Source organism: Thunnus albacares, chromosome 12 (genome assembly GCF_914725855.1).
Source record: "Thunnus albacares chromosome 12, fThuAlb1.1, whole genome shotgun sequence".
NCBI lineage: Eukaryota > Metazoa > Chordata > Actinopteri > Scombriformes > Scombridae > Thunnus > Thunnus albacares.
Window position 1 is genome coordinate 13,263,407 of NC_058117.1, and position 17,826 is coordinate 13,281,232.

The 17,826-nt window shown below is 40.5% G+C and overlaps 2 protein-coding genes across 9 annotated transcripts in view; one reads left to right on the forward strand and one right to left on the reverse strand.

The window, feature by feature from the left end:
- The window catches only part of LOC122993315 (myomegalin-like), a 39,692-nt gene extending 28,611 nt beyond the window's left edge, over positions 1–11,081 (forward strand). For 3 of the 6 annotated variants that reach the window (XM_044367375.1, XM_044367370.1, XM_044367369.1), the window contains 17 exons: positions 87–141; positions 1,724–1,971; positions 2,056–2,160; positions 2,245–2,406; positions 2,617–2,874; positions 2,971–3,102; positions 3,204–3,320; positions 3,410–3,599; positions 3,682–3,803; positions 4,088–4,324; positions 4,450–4,551; positions 4,778–4,995; positions 5,082–5,225; positions 5,325–5,463; positions 5,869–5,915; positions 6,265–6,319; positions 7,332–11,081. In XM_044367375.1, coding sequence (XP_044223310.1) covers positions 87–141; positions 1,724–1,971; positions 2,056–2,160; positions 2,245–2,406; positions 2,617–2,874; positions 2,971–3,102; positions 3,204–3,320; positions 3,410–3,599; positions 3,682–3,803; positions 4,088–4,324; positions 4,450–4,551; positions 4,778–4,995; positions 5,082–5,225; positions 5,325–5,463; positions 5,869–5,915; positions 6,265–6,319; positions 7,332–7,474 — 2,474 coding nt within the window. In that variant the 3' untranslated portion in view covers positions 7,475–11,081. Of the gene's footprint in view, positions 1–86; positions 142–1,723; positions 1,972–2,055; positions 2,161–2,244; positions 2,407–2,616; positions 2,875–2,970; positions 3,103–3,203; positions 3,321–3,409; positions 3,600–3,681; positions 3,804–4,087; positions 4,325–4,449; positions 4,552–4,777; positions 4,996–5,081; positions 5,226–5,324; positions 5,464–5,868; positions 5,916–6,264; positions 6,354–7,331 lie in introns of all 6 variants that reach the window. The other 3 variants (XM_044367373.1, XM_044367372.1, XM_044367374.1) reach the window with 3 other exon arrangements.
- A 359-nt stretch (positions 11,082–11,440) lies between these two features.
- prkab2 (protein kinase, AMP-activated, beta 2 non-catalytic subunit) lies at positions 11,441–17,099 on the reverse strand. 3 transcript variants are annotated; one of them, XM_044367380.1, is made up of 8 exons: positions 16,994–17,099; positions 15,607–15,786; positions 15,265–15,422; positions 15,006–15,099; positions 14,353–14,467; positions 13,865–13,998; positions 13,681–13,749; positions 11,441–13,169 (listed from the first exon to the last, which is right to left on the reverse strand). In XM_044367380.1, the coding sequence occupies exons 2-8, from the start codon at positions 15,763–15,765 to the stop codon at positions 13,092–13,094; spliced, it is 807 nt and encodes a 268-aa protein (XP_044223315.1). In that variant the 5' UTR covers positions 15,766–15,786; positions 16,994–17,099; the 3' UTR covers positions 11,441–13,091. The 3 variants fall into 3 exon arrangements, with proteins under 3 accessions (XP_044223315.1, XP_044223316.1, XP_044223317.1); XM_044367381.1 differs by having other exon boundaries at positions 15,607–15,789; positions 16,994–17,097; XM_044367382.1 differs by lacking the exon at positions 16,994–17,099 and adding an exon at positions 16,793–16,937.
- Positions 17,100–17,826: the final 727 nt, after the last annotated feature.

Sequence of the window (17,826 nt, forward strand, 5' to 3'; positions counted from 1 at the left end):
AAGACAGTTACAGTTTCACATTCTTGTGCTTCTTTTCTGCCCAAATTTGAACGTTTTTTCCTCTCTCTGCTGTTTTATGTCCATAGGAGACCATGCAGACAGCCATGATGATAAGACAGGCCATGAGTTGCTTGCCCTACGGTGAGTCAGCTGAATCATATCGTTTATATTGTTTGTAAATGCATATGTATGAGTCCACTGTAGCTATTTGCATGGCATGTAATAGCTATGTGGTAATAGTAGTGTATATTACCTGCACATGTGAATGACAGGTGAGCATTTACTAGTTTAAAGACTAGAAATCAGTGTGTAGACCCACAACTGAATCATGATCTTCCTCATGATTCACCCACAAAGTGAGTAAAGATTTAGCTTAAATCTTGCATTTACACACCTGTAAAGTGGTTTCATATGTAGCTTTCTTAAGATTGGCTCTCATAAAACAAAACTGAAAAAATCCCAACCTCTAAACCTTTGCAACAACAAAGCAACCTCCCTGTAAGTAATTAGCTTTCACTGTAGAGCACCAACTCAGTCCAGGTGATTAATTTACTCTGTCATGTGACATGCTGCGGCATGCGAGGAGCCGTCCACATGGCTCCTTACTGTAGAGAGGAGACAGAAGGTTCCTGTTAATCCACACACAAGCAGCAGCGCAGATCCTTTGCTGTTAAGTTGCTTTAGTTGAACAGATGACTTGCAGGTGTCCCACCAGCTGGGGTTAAGAGGCTCAGTGTGAGAGTCCTTTAGTGTTGTTCCCTCTTTCAGTCGCAGCCTGCTGAATGGAGAGATGCTCCTGTTGGATCTATCAGGAGTCACTTATTTATGGATTTCTTTTATTTGGACATATGCAGCACCAGTTTTTGCTTTAAATTTGTTTCTAGATACATATAGTTTATAGGGCTGTGTAAGAGTTCTGGGTAAAATGAGTAGAACCAGCAGACAGCAACAAGTCTAGTCAGTATTTCTGGTGGATATTCATTTCTGAGACAAGGCTCACTCACCTCTGTCTGTAGTGAATCAAGGACTTATACTTTGTTTTTGGATTTTTCTGACACTTAAATGGCTCCTCTGTGGAAAGCTATGATTTCTAAGAGCAGCTCCATATACAGGGACTCTCTGTGGTCTTCTTCTGTGAGTGGTGGCCAAGGCCAAGCAAGACAGACAACCTTTCTTAGGATGCTGTTGGAGAGAGACAGGGAATTAATGCACCAGCAACTGCAAGAGTAAGAGAGAAACACATTTGGTTACTTCATGCAGGCATATTAACTTTTACTTTCAGAGCTCCAGTGAAAATAACAGTTACTCATAACTGGTTGCAGATTGGTCCAAAGACTGGCTTTATTATGTATTAATTGCAAGATGGACAAATTAATATACTGTATTTGTTTAAATAACAAAAAAGGCAGCTGGGTTGTTTCTCCCACCTTCTCTAAGCATCTTTTCATTTCATTTTTATTTTTTTATCAGCAGAACAATTAAAAAAAAGCTTTCCAGTGAGTTCAAAGATCAAACAATAAAAAATTAACAAGTTAGACTCTTCACATATATGGGCTGAATGACAAACCTATTTTTAAGAGTGAATAAAATAATACAGTATTTGACAAAATGTTAAACAGTGTCCATATTAGTAGCCTGCTGTTATGGACATGCTTTATTTTTTCATCACTAGCTGACAGCTGAGAATCTAATGGTTGATCTTCATCCTCATGTGCACCTGTAGGTTGAGTAAGGAGCTCCAGCAAAAAGATAAAATCATTGAGTCTCTCCACACCAAGCTGCAGCAGCGTCCAGAGACTCCGTCCAGCTGCCAAGCCCTCTCTGAGACTACCGACCATTCAGACAGGACCTCTCTGGTGTCCGATGAGTATCGAACCAATGAAGACCTGGAGCTCAGTTCTGATTTAGACGCCAGAGAATATCAGGAGGAGCAACAACTGCGGCAGCCAGGACACGGATCAGAACAAGATGGTATTATTGACGCTCTTTATTTTTTTCTTTTGTTGCATGAAATACCTCTTTTCTATCCATTCACCTTCCATCCCCCTCTTCTAGTCCGTCCATCCATCCCTTCTCCTCGTGGCCTCCTCAAGTCTTCCCACAGCTGTCCCAACATGCTTTCCTCAGCCCCTGTGGCTTTGACCACTCAATTCTCCAGAGGTATGGGACTCACAGAAGGCGTGCAAAGTACCCCAAAAATGTCTTCTCTCTTCCTTCATGTCACTTCCTGTCATTCTCCTCCAGCCCTTGTCAATGAGCCTGTTTCCTCCTCCTTCTCTGTCCCCTCTGGCCCTGACGTCTGGGGTATGGAAGTCACTTCTGACACCCGGCCCAGGGCCCTGTCTGTGATCGCTGTTCGCCCAGAGCTGGACACACTGTACAAACAGATGAATGAGCAGAACAGGGGTGAGGGGACAGGGAGAATGTGTGACACTCACTTTCTAAACAAAGAAATTCAAAGAAATAACTCTCCAACTTTCTCCTATATGCAACCACCGTCTCACCTGCATAGATTAAAATTTGAACTAACAATCCTCTATTTTCCTGTGAACGTTTTCTCATCATGTTTTACACATCTCCTCCCTTTTGTATGTGTGTGTGTGTGTGTGGTTGCAGGCTTCACAGTTCCCCATGATAAGGCTCTGTTCACTCTCTCACCTGGTGCCCGCAATCAGCACGACCTCTCCACCTACAGCCCGCTATCCCATCATGCCTTTCAACAGTACCAGCTGAGTGGTATTCCTGAAGGCCACTCGCTGAAGTCTGACTCAGGTCTAGTGACAGGGGGGACTTTGTGGGACATGGACAACATGGCTCAGCAAGTCGGAAGCTTCTCTGGATCACCTGGACATCAACTAGGAAATAGTCATGCAGGTATGTTGCTGTCTGTGACTCAAGAAGTAAGACGTACACTTGAACAAGCAGTTGAATGATTATTAGAATATTATTGTAATGCTGTTTTGTCTTTAGGGGTAAATTTGATAGAGGAGCACTTGCGGGAGGTGAGGTGTCTTCGTCAGCGTCTGGAGGAGTCCATTAGGACAAACGAGAGGCTCCGACAGCAGCTGGAAGAAAGACTGGCCACCGCTGGGCGTGATGGAGGTACTGTCGATCTCACACACACAAACACACACACTTTGAAGTAACATTATCACTGGTTTATCTAAGACATGACATACAATAACCCATGTTTTATTGTCTAGGAGCACCAACAAACATCTACATCCAGGGACTGGATACAGTCAGTCAGCTGTCTAATGAAATCAGAGTCCTGAAAGAAGAAAACCTCAGTTTACAGTCTCGCCTGCAGGCCAGCACAGGTACTTCATCTGAAAGTACAATTTTTTTGTGTGTGTGTGTGTGTGTGTGTTTTTTATACAAACCTAATTGGACTCTCCTCTATCCTCAGACACGTGCGAAGAGCTGGTGCAGCTGCGGGAGGCGGTGTTTACAGCACGTGCACGCCTGAAGCAAGCAGAGCTGGAGGCTGAGCAGTGGAAGGAGGAGTTAAGACGACTCCAGGCCCACAGTCAGGAGCAGGGACAGCAGATACACACATTAAGGCAGGAACGACAGGCCAGTCAGGAGAAAACCAACAGGTTGGTGTGCTCACAAACATACAGAAACTGTGACTGTGTCTTGTTCTCTGCCTTTACAGTATCTGTATTTGTTCTTCCTCAGGCTCCAGCATGAGGTGTCTCTACTGCAGCAGCAGCTGTGTGAGAGCAGGGAGCTCATCCACTCCCTGCAGAGTGAACTGCAAGTTTACGATCGTGTGTGTTCCAGCACAAAGGCCAGCAAAGGTCAGTCTGCTGTTTACACACAAGCTACAAAAAAAACTTTTTTAGTTTAAGCCATTACATGTAAGGATTTAAAAAGGCCTTACTCTGACGCCATCTGGTGGTAATTTTAAGTACAACACTGGTGTTAACAGTGGAACATGCATTCATTTTGCTTCATTTTACCTTAACGTAGCTTTATACATCTATACATGTATTGACAACCATGTAATCAAAATTTTATTGTACTCCATAGAGCAGAAGTATGTCCTGTCAGACTCTCCAGACATTTTCTATTTTGTCTTTAGGCTACCTGTGTGAGCTCCCGGGTCTACCAGTGGAGCTTGGGGAGCTGTTGGGGGAGGTGAGGAGTTTACGGGCCCAGCTGCAGAACAGTGTCCAGGAGAACAGCGCCCTCAAGCAGCTGGAGCTCCACAAACAGCTGGAACAGAAGTTGGGTGTCGGCTCTCCTCGCACTCCTTCCCTCTCTGCCCTCACTGCCAGCCCTCAGAGAGAAAACTTCTACAGACGACAGCTGCTGCACGGTAAGAGACAACCTCCTCTACTTATGAGTCTACATATAGTACATACATAGTGCAAAACACTCAGTGTGGTATTGTGTGGTTTGCTGTGTGTCCAAGCCTGGTTTGTATATCTGTGTGCTCCACAGACCCAGCTCCGTCTCCACCTGTCAGGGACATTGGTCTGTTTAACTGTGGATCTCCCGGTCCGCCCTACTCAGACCTGGATGACAGCCATAGCACTGCCAATGGTGTGACTTAATCTGCTCTGCATGACTGCAGCTTAATCTGTCTTTAACTTGTGGATTTATTGTACAGAGATTGTATTGCTTTCTAAAAATTATAACCCCTTGTTTTGATGCTAATGTGCTTGTCACCGTATTATTTTAATCACTTCTGAACCCCACAAAATTGTCTCTTTCAACATTAAAACATACATTCAAAGTCCTAAAAATACTGTTCTTTTATCTTCATCAGACCCTCTCGATCCTCACTCTGAGTTGGAGGGTGAGGCCCCTGACGGATCATTTTCAAACCGTAACGGCCGTCACGCCATCGGTCATGTGGATGACTTCAGCGCTCTGCAGCAGCAAGTCTTAGAGGGCCGGAGCCTTGTCCAGCGCATGGAGACAACATTGCAGGCCTGCCTGGGCCCACCACTGCTGGAGGGGGGGCAGAAACAGAACAGAGAGCTGGTGAGAGCCAAAGTGGCCAAAAGAATATTTTTATAACAGACGTAGTAATTTTAAAGCACCAGTATCTGACTGACCTCTCTATGCAGGTGCTGGACTATGGATGTGTGAAGAGTCTTCTGACCAACACCAAGACTCTGAGGCAGATTTTGGAGGAGGTGATGTCTCTGCTGAAGATGTTCTGGAGGGCAGCACTGCCCAGCACTGATCCCTCCATCCAAAACCTTAAGAAGGTTTGGAAAGCAGTTTAATATTTCATGACTGGCCTGATCTTTAAGAGCTTTGACAGTCAAACATGTAATTAATGTTGCTTTGCATGTGTGTTTGTGCAGGAGCAGTGTATGCAAGAGGAGATCTTGTCCCTGAAGCTGCGTATATCAGAGCAGGAAGAGGTTCTTAAGGGGACAATTCAAAGACTGAGGAGCACCAGCCGCACCAAGGAGAGCATGGAGCACTTCATAGTCAACCAGCGTAAGTCTTTATGTAGGCTTGTGTGTACGCATGTGTGAGAGAGAGACAGCAAACAACAGTGTAAAACAAAAAGCCTAATAAGGTACAAGTAAAGGAAGTGAGAGAGAGAGAGTCTCAGTAGACAACATTGTCTGTTCCTTATTGGAAATGTCAAGAACTTCCAGGTTTGACAGAAATAATAACTCACAGATCTGTAATACACAAGCCTCCCCAGACTTTAAAAACATAAGATTGCCTTTTTTACACTGGCTTATAACACAAAAAATACCTAAAAGGAAAGGCTATTTTATCTGGTGTTTGCACTTATTAATGTGTATAGCATATAAAGCGCCAACATTACCATCACTGTGCTCTTGTGGTCATGTAATAGCACTATAGCATATCTTTTTTTGTGTATTTTTGCAGTGTCAAGGACTCGTGATGTGCTGAAGAAAGCAAGGACAAATTTAGAGGTAAGCAAAATCACTGCTTACCTCACTTATTCACTATATCACTTACATAATGTATATACTGCATACTCCATAGTTCACAGTATTATGTGTATCAATATTGTATGTTGTGATGTCACTGGTGTCCCCAATGTTAGTCTTTATTTAGTATTTATTATATATGTGAAATCATCTTTTTTAGCTTTTCTGTCTCACTTGTTCCTTCGTCCTACATTTGTCTCTTTCTCCTCTCCTCTCCTCTCTTCTCCTCTGCTCTCTTCTCTTCTCTTCTCTCCTCTTCTGTTCTCTTCTCTCCTCTCCTCTCCTCTCCTCTCCTCTCTCCTCTTTCCATCTCTTTCTTGAAAACTTCCAGAAGAATGAGCTGAGACTTTCCTCTCTAAGCTCCTCCTCTTCCTCTCCTTGTGCTGGTAATTGTCAGACATCTTGTGGTCTTGCGAACAGGTAGACATTGTCCCAGATACTGCATCTGATCTGATTGGCCTGACTGTAGTAGTTTATCCCTAGCAGTTCAACTGTAGTTGTAAAAGTAAACGTGATGGTGACGCTGTGGTCTGGGGCAGCTTTTACCTCCGTGTGGATTTGCTGTTTCTAATCATGCTGACATCACTGCTTTACCATGCCATCTGACTGTCGTAACGTTTGACTTTCTTTTTAGTGTTTTATGACATCACTGCTTTATTAAAATTTAACATATGAGATAATAGAGATGATGCAAATATAATAATAATAAATATCCTGAGTGGAAAACAAGATGATCACACACACGTACAGCTTAATTATACCAATGTTTGGACCACACTGTGACCAATTGTGTTGGAAACACTGGCTACAACCTGTACATCCCTGTACAGCAACTCAGCTACTGTAAATAACTGTGTTAGCTGAATAAGGTGTTTAAAAACCCACAACACTGACACCAAATTACATACACACCCCATCTACTAAACCGCTTCTGCTCCAAACTGTTACTTACTTCTACATCTGTTAAGGTCGAGTCTATTTACAGCTTCAGACACACAGTGAGTGCCAAAATAACCACACACTGCATAGTTTCCATTCTGTGCATATGCTGTCACAGTATCACCTATCGAGGATGTACACACTAATATGTGGTTTCTGCTGCCCTTCAGTCTGAGGATCGAGAGGCGTCATAAACAGCTACGTCTGTTCATACCAGCAGGCAAAAACATAGCAAGTGTGTTTGTGAGGGATTGTGTGTTATTCTCTAATCACTCATCCTCAGCTCTTCATCTGCAAGCACCTGTATTTTGGGAATCTTACTACAACTAACATGCACAGCAAACCACTCCACGCAGTGGTTCTATTTGTTTTTAACATTTCACCTCGCCTGCAGTTTGTCAGATTTATCAAACCACCTTACAGTTGTTTACTTACATCTTGTTTTCCTCCTAAATCCAGCTGAGGACCCAGGAGGCGCTGCCAGAGAGCAGCCTGCTGATCGCAGTTTCCTGAAGACCAGCGGTGCCTCTGGAGTCGCCGGGGTTGCGGCGGCCAATCAGCGTCCGGCAGCGAGGAAGCGCAGCAGCCAATGCCTGCTTTAGACTTTTAAAGAACCAGCCTCAATGCTACCACCTCTGACCTCTGACCTCTATGCTGAAACAGCCAAGACCCAACCCTCCTCCACCCCCCCAACCTTTACCTTCATTCAGCCATGAGAGTTCTCCATCCTCCCCCTCTTCCCGGCAATATGTGCACAGTATAATCTGCACCTTGAGCCTTAGCAAACTCCCCTCACCCTCTCACCAAATTTGATCACCCTTCCCCTCCCCCATCTCCGAACTCCCCTAACATCACCACATGAATTATTGCCTTTGAGTGATACAGTCAGCAGTTTGCCTTGTTGTGTGTGTGACAGAAGAAGGTGTTGGAAATGTGCCTCTGGTGGTTTCAGTGACGTGCGTCCTACTGATGGAGCTGGTTGAAGGTGCTCCTAGACACTGATCTCAGAGCAGATGTGTGCTCTCAATCTGGTTTCAGTAAGTTTTGGTCATCTTGGTTCCAGGGATTTTATTACAGAACAGAAACTTTCAGAATAAACAAAGGAAAAATTAAAAAATTAAATTAAATTTCTAAAAACAAAATCTGACCATAGAAAGTTTCTCTAAAACACACCCAGATCTGTGTCTAACAGTATCTTCTCCTGAGAGCCAGACAGCGTGTGGACGGAATAGGAGTGTTCATGCATGTTTAATCGTGGCTTGTGAGAGGAATTCTGCACACACGTACACACATACGGTATGTGTGATCGAACACGGTTCACTCAAAGACAAGAAATCCTCAACTCTGACTGCCACAGAAATGCAAGTTAACTTCTCGTGGCGCTTTTATTAAACGAGGACTTTTTTTTTTGTTTTTTTTTTGCAAATGCAATGCAAAGAACAATGACACCCACAATGTATCACTAAACACAGTGGAGGAATGTAGAGTAGGTAGGTGATCACTGCTAAGTAGTCGTGTACTCGCTGTTATGTACAGTATTTGTAGGATGAAGCTCATGAATGGTTAGTCAGCCATCAGCCAAGGGTTATGAATAGTAGAACAAAAGCCAGAGAAAGGTTCCATTTCTGTCACAAGCCTCCTCTTTTAGGTCCTAAAGATGCTTTTTTGAGGCATCTAAACACTGACTTTGAAGTAGTGGAGACAGATGAGTTGAGTCAATTAAGCTTTTAAGGCCATTTTCTATTTGGTCAGTTGAGATTTCTAAGCTAGATTTGTGCTGCAATGTGTAAAAAGAAAAGAGAGTAAAGTGCTCAAATGGAACCAGGCTAAACACGCGTATTCAAGCTCCTCTGTAGGAGTTCTCATACGAGCATGTGCAATAATGATGTTGTTTCTTGAATGATCACGCCGCACCGGTTTCCTGTTATTTCTTTGCCTGACACTGGATTATTAGTGACATTCATAATGTCAGGAGGACATCGGTGTTAAGGGGAAATTTTGGTATTTTTCAACCTGGACCCTATTTTCCCATTTTTTTTGTGTCTAAGTGACTAATGGGAACAACAATTTTTGAAATTGGTCCAATATTGAGTGAAAGTGCTTCAGCTGGCAGCTGCTAAATGGGCTGCAATGTAATCCGACAGAGCAGTTGTGCCCCATTAATGTATGTCCACTAAAAGTCTAAAATGTCTAACAGCATTATGTAAAGAACCATACAGAGAAATAAAAGTTTTTCTTTACCTTTTGCTTGATCTGGTCTGTTTGTTATTGTGACTAATCAAGTCTCACTCAAGGAGAAGTCTTGTTCTGATATCTCATGAGAGTTGAATTGTTGTTGAAATCAGCTAAATATTCAACCATGACAGAGTTGGAGCTTAGTATTATCCAAAAGATTTTCAAAGTCATGGCTCAACTCTCACTTGATTTCAGAACACTTTTCCTTGAGCGAGACTTGGTTAGACACAATAACAAACAGACCAGATCAAGTGAAAGGTAAACTTTTTTTTCTCTGTATGGTCCTTTCCATGATGTTGTCAGACACTTATAATAACAATCTGAGCCTGTCAGTGGCAAAAACAAGCACTTTTAGTGGATGTACAATGACAGGGTGCTATTACCCCGTCAGATTACATTGCAGCCCTTTTCACGGCTGCCGCCTGCGGCGCTCTACGCTTAATACTGGATCATTTTCAAGAATTGTTGTCCCCATCAGTCACTTAGACACAAGAAGATGGGAAAACAGGGCCCAGGTTGAAAAATACCAAAGTTTCCTTTAACGATTGTACTTTTTTTTTCTGGAGTGTTGATGCATGACAGCGATTGTAAAAATCAAACTTATGGAACAGGGGGATTGCCAATACTTGCCAAAGTTTGAACTTTGAACTCTTCACTTCACTTTGACTTGCCTTATCCATGCGAATGATAAAACCCGGGTCTGATCAGACCGTAGGGATACAGAGGTGACTTTTTCTTAATAGAGCCACAGAGACGGTAACCGTTAGACAGCTGGTTTGGTTTATTTCGAATTGTGCAGTGGAAATGAATTCCTTTTTAGGACCAAAACTCAAGTGTATTTTCTCAAAAGGCCATATGCTATTATGTCTTTATGTTATTTCTCTTGGTTCTCAGCATTCCCATGGCAATGGCAATATAGGTTATCAAGTTCTCATAGATGATACAAACTTTGGCAGGCTACTGGTGGGATCATTGTTCTGTAATTCACTCACTTATAACAGGTCAACTTCACATTTGGTTTGATGTGTTTTTCGCTGTACATTTGCCATTTTATGCTGTAAATAACCGGCTTTTTCTGTATAAACTTTGGTGTGTGAGTGTGTGTGCGTGCATGTGTGTGCGTGTGAATAAACATCCAACATTTGCTTTTTGCAAAGTTGAATATCTGGGTAGCTGTGCAATAACTTCATATGTTTTATTTTGATGTTAAACATCATTGTATCTCAAGTGTGTTTGCTACATTCACTTCCTGCAATGTATGATTTATATGCAGAGTATGTTAGAGGATTACGTCACTTTGAATCAATTAGTCACATAGGCTGTGTCTGATAAGAAATCACAAACTATGCCTTTATGATATTTAAGTCATTGATCAAAATATTGTTCACCTATAAAAAACGCTCTGATTAATGTTGCTTCGCTTGCCTTTAAATCTAGCTTGAGAGCTTCTTCAATCTGCTCTCGGTGGTAGAAATGGCCTTGAACTAGCGCTCATCTACCTGAGATCTGCCAAGTTAGGTTTTGTTTGCGCTCGAGTCTAACGAAAAAGACAAAAGTTGCGAAGTATTTCAATAGGTTCAAAGTTAGATAGGTCCTTTTGAAATTAAATGTTAAAGGGAAAAGTTTTGAATTGTCTACTGTTACAAAATAAGCCAATGACTGTAAAGATTGTGAAATGTTGGATCTATACAGCACCTTGTCAGAGCGTAAACAAAGCCTTATCGCTTTTTGTTATTGAGAAGGGAATTTGAAATGATTAATTGTTGGTCCTGAGTTGCGTGTGTATATAGTGCTATCTGATTGGTGCAGCTTTTATGTGATTGGAAAACAGTTTTGTTTTGCATAATGAACTAGAAAGCCGATACAGGACTCATACGGATCCTGTCTCTGATGACAGTTAACAGTGTGTTGTGTTGGCAAAAGTATTATCAATGAACGATTTTGGGAAAGATTGAATAAAACATTTAAAAAGCTTGTGCAGTTTACTTTTGTTTTATGTACTTAGATGAGAACTAGAATTGATTGGTGATACACAAAAGTGTGTCTTTATCCCTGAATTCAGACTATTTGCTCCAGAGTGTTTCAAGTTTAATTTGTCAACTATTTCCAACTATTAAAAAAAAAGAGTTGGAATAAAATATAATTTCTCCAGGACTAGGGGAAGCATCAAGACAAATACATAAAATATCCAAAGTGTATGTTAGCATCAGAGCCTGGGTTCAATAAACTTATAAAACTTGTACAAAGAACATAAAAAGGTGTGTCTTTATCCCAAATACAGAATAGTGGCTACTTGCACCAGAAAGAAGAAAAAAATGACAAAAAGACAGATGTCAGGAACAGCCTGTCCTCTTTATTTGCAAACAAGTTAAACCTTGCACAGTGAATCTTCACACTTATTTACTTTGCAAAGCATTTTTAAAACATTCATGAAACGGTTGTAAAATTCAAGTTTTGGTTTTTAGCCTTAAAACACCATGACGCTTGTCCATACTTCCCTTATCATGTCTGCAAGTCTTCAAAAAAACTTCATGGCGAGGCGCGACATTCACAAAATACTTTCAGAGGGTCTCATTAAACATCGACTGGATTTATAAAAGCCCCTTTTACATTTCTGTAGAGTATCAACTGTGGTTATATACTGAACTGTAACAGTAGGATGATTAAACAGCGAGACTGACGAGTGAGAAAAAAAAAAAAAAGACTTCTGCACGTCTCAAAGCCACCGTACCTCAAAACACAGATTAGCTTAAATAGTTATTAATACACACATGAGCAAAGTTTGTACAACTTTAAATTCATCCTTATAGCCCTGTCAATTCATGTGAAAATGAGAAACACTTCAGATCTGTTGCAGACATTCAATACATGCAAAGCAGCAAGTTGAAGCTGTCTGAGTGTACACACATTTGTGTATGACGATACATGTAATAGATATACAGTACATTCCAGTCTGATAAATACAAACTCAACACAGGTGCGAACACACACACACACACATATATATATATATAAAGCACTGCAAGGTTTGAATATCTAAAAAAAAAAAAGAGCACAAATTGGATTCTACAGACCAGAGCTACAATAAAGAGTTGTCAGGCTGCATAGTTAAAAGCTTATATCAACACTCCTGCTCACAGGATGGTAAAGTGCTCGCAACATTACGTCAAGATAAAGGCAACAGCAGAGCCAAACAGCGACCTTTGACCAACGTTACATGAACAAAACTGGAATTATGGGCTTGAATTCATGGAGGAGATTTCAGTGAATGATGGCTGAACTTTGGAGAAACTCAACATGTAATATAACATCAGAGGTTGCTGTTCGCTGCTGCCTCCTAAACAAGCACAGACATCATGCTTTTCTGAGTCTACCTCGAGTTATAATTCAGTTCTTGCACTTTGCCATGTTTGCTGCTCTCTTCAGTACCTAGACCCCGACTGGGATTACATCGAGTCAATTTGTTAAAAACTTAATCGAGTCGGTTCAAGAACACTTTTAAAATCTAACCATAACACTCAAAAATCCCTCATGTAATGAGAGCATCCTTTAAAAGTAACCATGAGTTAAACATCGGTCAAGGTAGCACATGACAGGTCTGTGCATCCTCGCTGTGCCTCTTCTTATGAAAAATCTCTTTTTACACACTGACATGCATAAGGTGCAGCAAACACTCACACACAGTGATTTCGTCAAGTCTCTTATCCGTCTGTAGATGTAACAGGTACAGACACACACACAAAAAAAGCCACAGATCGGTTTTCATCTCTCTGACACCCATCTGATGCACACTTTGCTACTTTTTTTTTCAGAGCCCTATGTAGACAGAAGTGCAATCTTTAAAAACCAAGCCACAGTCTCAGCCGCTGACCTTCAACTCGCCTGTAAACTTGTTTCAGTGCAAGATTTGGCTAAATGTGGTGATACAAAAAACAAAACAACATGCTGCTCTCTAAAAGCACTGTGGAGCACCCGAGATAAGGTTTAGATAGGCTTGTAAAGCAGAGATGTGACGTATTTCTTCTTATATCTGTGAGTCGCGCTCAGCACCATAACTCCATCCTACACAGGGAGAAACAAAATACAGATGCAAGATGCTGTTAGAAAAGCCACAAATAAAAAAGTGCCCACTGGTCCAAACATCATCATAGAAAACAAAGAGAATGTGATTTTAAACAAAGCATTTCTGAACACAAGTTAGTCACTTTAATCTAAGTTTGCTGTGTAAACATTTTCAAGGACACTGGTTCATGTTTTCTAGATGAAACGGCAAAAACAAAATAATTTAAAAAACTGAAAATTATCAAGTGTAAGCAACTGATTCATGTTGAGGAAATGAATCTGAGAAAATGACTTTATACTGTTTAGAAGTTATTGGCCACTTATATTAAGAAAGTTGTTATAGCAACACCATCTGATTGACTAGTGTAATGTTTTTAGCTAAGAGGTGAAAGACATTTATAACCTGTCCATTACATTTGACAGCTCAGGGATTTACTTTCAATGGAGCTCCGGCACCAGCAGGAGATAAGGAGCATGGAGAGAGGAAAATTGGAAAAATGTTTCCAGTTACCTTTATTGAGAGGGCGTACAGGTGATTTAACATGACGTGGTTGGGTTCAGGCAGCAGGGCGGGGTCACACTGCCGAGAGAGTGGGAGAAAGAACAACAATAATGACAAAACAAAGTCTGAGGATCATATAACAAAGTATTGTAGGCAGAGAGATGTGGAGAGGGGGACAGACAGAAAGACTCACAGATATGTTGGTGTCCTTGTTGAGTATGACTTGAAGGAGGTGAGGGGGGAGTATAGGCGGGGCCTTGAAATGCGCCTCAGGTCTGAAGATGTACTGCTCCTGTCCGTACGGACCTGGAGGGGAGCTGGACAGATCTGTGAAAATAAAATAGTCACAAAAAGAAAACCACTTTGTTAATTTTCTCACTACTTACTGTAAATGAGTTGATAGCTGCTGGCTAGTCTATAACTAAAATTATCAATAAAAACAACAAATATTCACATGAATGATATTGAGCCTAGATCTATATGTATCTGGACTGATAAACAATGATTTTGAGTTGTTTTAATTCATTTTCCATACATTTCCAAACTGCTAAGGTCTGTTTATGTGACCTGTACAGAAACATAATAACACTTTTCCAATAACTATTGATATTAGCTGTTGAAATTTGGTTGTATAATTGAAAAATTAGAGTGAAAAAAAAAACAGTCTGGATGCAGGCTGACCTGATGTATCTGAGCACTCCAGAGAGTCGACCTGCAGCGCATCAAACACCTCAAAGTCAGACTTCTTCACCTGGATCAGGTTGTTAATGGTGCCGAGCTGGCTGGTTACCACCGGCTGCAAGAGAGAAACAGTCCCAGAGGTAATGATCGAGCATTTTTATAATATTATTTTATTTTATTTTTATTATTTATTTATTTATTATTATTTTATTGTTTACATTTTTATAATTTTATAATATATATTACTTGTAACACTCTGCACACATTTCTCTGGGCTTTAAACAGGCTTAGATGACAACGCTATGTTGTGAGTGTGGCTGCTACAACATCTGCTAATAAAATATCTATTTTAATGTCTATTTCTTGAAGATTTCCTTTTAACTGACAAATTTAATTTCTTAAAAAGTTCCTTTACGCTATTGTTGATACTAGCATCATAAATCTTCCCCAAAATGCTAAGCCTGGAACTAAAATGAATGAGATTAAGTATATTTGGTGCAGTATTAAAGAATTACATTACAATAATTTTATTAACTTATTAAGGAAAAATGTTAAGAATCCTCTACAGATGTCACAGAGAAAATACTTCGTTTTTATCTTTTTATACACTGGTAACATGAAGTGACAATAAAATAACAATGATATTGATGTACCTCTGAAGGATCATGGACCCACTGTCCATCTACAAAAAACTTGTACTGGTGCTCTCCTTCAGGCAAGTCCAGGATCGCTACAAAGTCATTATGGCTTAGGAGAGAGGAAGAGAAAGACTATTACTGCAAGACCAGGCTTTGCTATCTGTAGAAAGTCTACTGTAAAACGTGGTTGGAGCTAATGTGTGATAACTAGCATGGGAAAAGTGAGAATATACAGACATCTATAACATGCTGAATGCAAAATAATTGTGTTTACCTTTTATTCAGTGGTATCTTGGTGTTCCAGTTATTAAAGGAACCAGCTATGTAGACCTCCTTCCCCCCTCCAGCCCAGCGGATGACAGTGGGTCGCGCCTGAGGACCAGTTTTCACCAGGTCATCCAGATCTGGGGTGAATTCTTTCTCTCCTACTGCCTGGAAGCACAGTAGAAATCACAGTGGAAGCACATTCAGAATTTCACATGCTTTATCGTTCTAATTTGACTTTCTTTATTTATATCTGTATGGAAAATAAAAACCAAAAAAAAAAAAGAAATGCAGCTTTTGTAGTTACTTTTATGACATTCAAATCTGAAAAGTAGTCTTATGGATTCTGTACCTTGGACTCTGGGCCATGGGTGTTGAAGATGTTTGGGTCATCTGTGCTGTCCACCATCTTACTGCTGTGGTCATGGTCTTTGTGACTGCCGCTGCTGTCTGAGCGGTGGGCCTTCGAGCCATGGCGATCTCCAGACACCCGGTCGCTTGTGTTGCCCATAATGTCACACTATTTATAGTGCTGCTGGAAAGAAAAGAATTGATGGATCTTAATAGAGCAGTAGCCTGAACGGCCCCGAGTTTTGTTGTGCATTTGCTTGCTTTCATGTAAGCCTGCGACTAACAATTATTAAATTAATGATTAATCTCCCGATTCTTTTTTTTTTTAAATAATCAATTAATCATTTTGGTCTGTAAAACATCAAAATTAATGTGAAAAATGGCCATCACAACTTCTTAGAGTCCAAGGTGATGTTATTTAATTGTGACCTGCCAAGGGGCTACATTTAAAATTACAACAAATGACAACATTAATGTTAAATATTGTACCCAATCCCTTATTAATACATAGGCCTACATTTAAAAAAAAAAAAAAAAAGCAAATGTCTTATTTTGTCTGATTCACAATCCAAAACCAAAACATATTCAATTTACTAAAATGTAACACAAGCAAAAGCAAGCAAATTTGAGAACCTGAAACCATCAAATATCACAATAATTATATTTATCAATTCATAGACTTATAGTTGCAGCTTTGAATTCATGTAAGACCAATGCAATCAATGCAAAACCTTGAAATACTAATGACAACAGAGTAACTGTAATAAGTTATCAATAAGAAGATCAATTATAGTGAATGATAGCCAGTCTGAGACATTCATGTACAGTCTTATCATAGCAATGTATTGATAATACAAGCCTGTCATAGCACTTAGCAGCAGTGTGGTTCTCCTGACAGTTTGAACGGCTTTACAGGAAGGCTAAAATGCTTACCGCTAGACTAGACAGCCTCAGATACAAGCAGGACTGAGAGACTGGGTGACTGTGGCAGTAAATGTCTGGTAACGATGAACCTGGATTTGCTCGGTCAGACTGTAAAACCGTTTAACGTTAATACAATGATCCTGTCAGACAAACATAACACCCACCGGCTGGCTACTTAACAAGCAACAAATTATAAGTTAGCAAACTACGTTGACATAACAGACGACACAATAGCTGAGAGCATATATCTCGCTACAACCTACCACAGTCTCCCCGCCCAACTCAGATCAGATCACTTTGACAGCGGAATATTTTAAGCTTACGGTTAGCTAGCTGCTGCTAGCTGTCATTTTCTAACAACTGACAAGCTATTTGTCTTTTTGACGACGTCAGTGTCGATTATGACAACGCGACAAAAACTCTACTTATTCAGCATGTAGTTACGATAGAGCAAAGGGACTCACCGCTACCAGCTGTTGTCTTTTTGTACTTTTTGTTTTTAGCGGAGGGCCCACCTCTCCCCTAACGACTGCAGCGCGGTGGTGCTACGGCGTACGTCCAGGGACAAAATTAGTGAGAACGTCTCTGACAGGAGCGTAGATTGTGTATAAAGAGAGTCTGTGATTAGGTGAATGAAGGAGTGCTTGGTCGTCTCTGGGGAAAACGCAGGCTATGTAAACATTTTTAGGATATAATACATATATTCGCGCATAGATACAATATGAATATGTCCGTAATTAAATGCTAATTGATATATTTTTGTCAGGTGGGATATTTGGCTATCATGGGTTAGTCTCTGCAGGTTATTTTTAATTGCTTGTCTAAAGAAGACTGATATTGATAGACATCAGTGGACTGGCCATACCATCCTAACAGTGCTGTAATTCCTCTTCTTGCAGCATATTGTCCTATTAAAATATAATTCTATCTCATTATCAGGCTTAACAGTGAGTCTAGACAACTCCCTCTGCTACAGATGAAGGAAGGCTCTAATTTAAGCATGTTGTATATTATTATACATTAATATATGATTGGACCACCCTCAATAATGAATTAAATTAATATCTCTTTGTCATCATCTCATGCTGTCCTTTTCATCTTCGTCTGGCTCTTTCTATTATGCATCCATTTTGTTGACCAAGATTGTAGAACTAAAATTCAACTAAACCCCCAAAATTGATATTGCAAAGGACAGAAACTTAAAGTCTGCCTCCACTCAAAAACTATGTTTTTTTTTCTTTTTCCATCAGTTTTACCTTCACTGTGTAGAATGATATATGTGAACATTTGACACTAG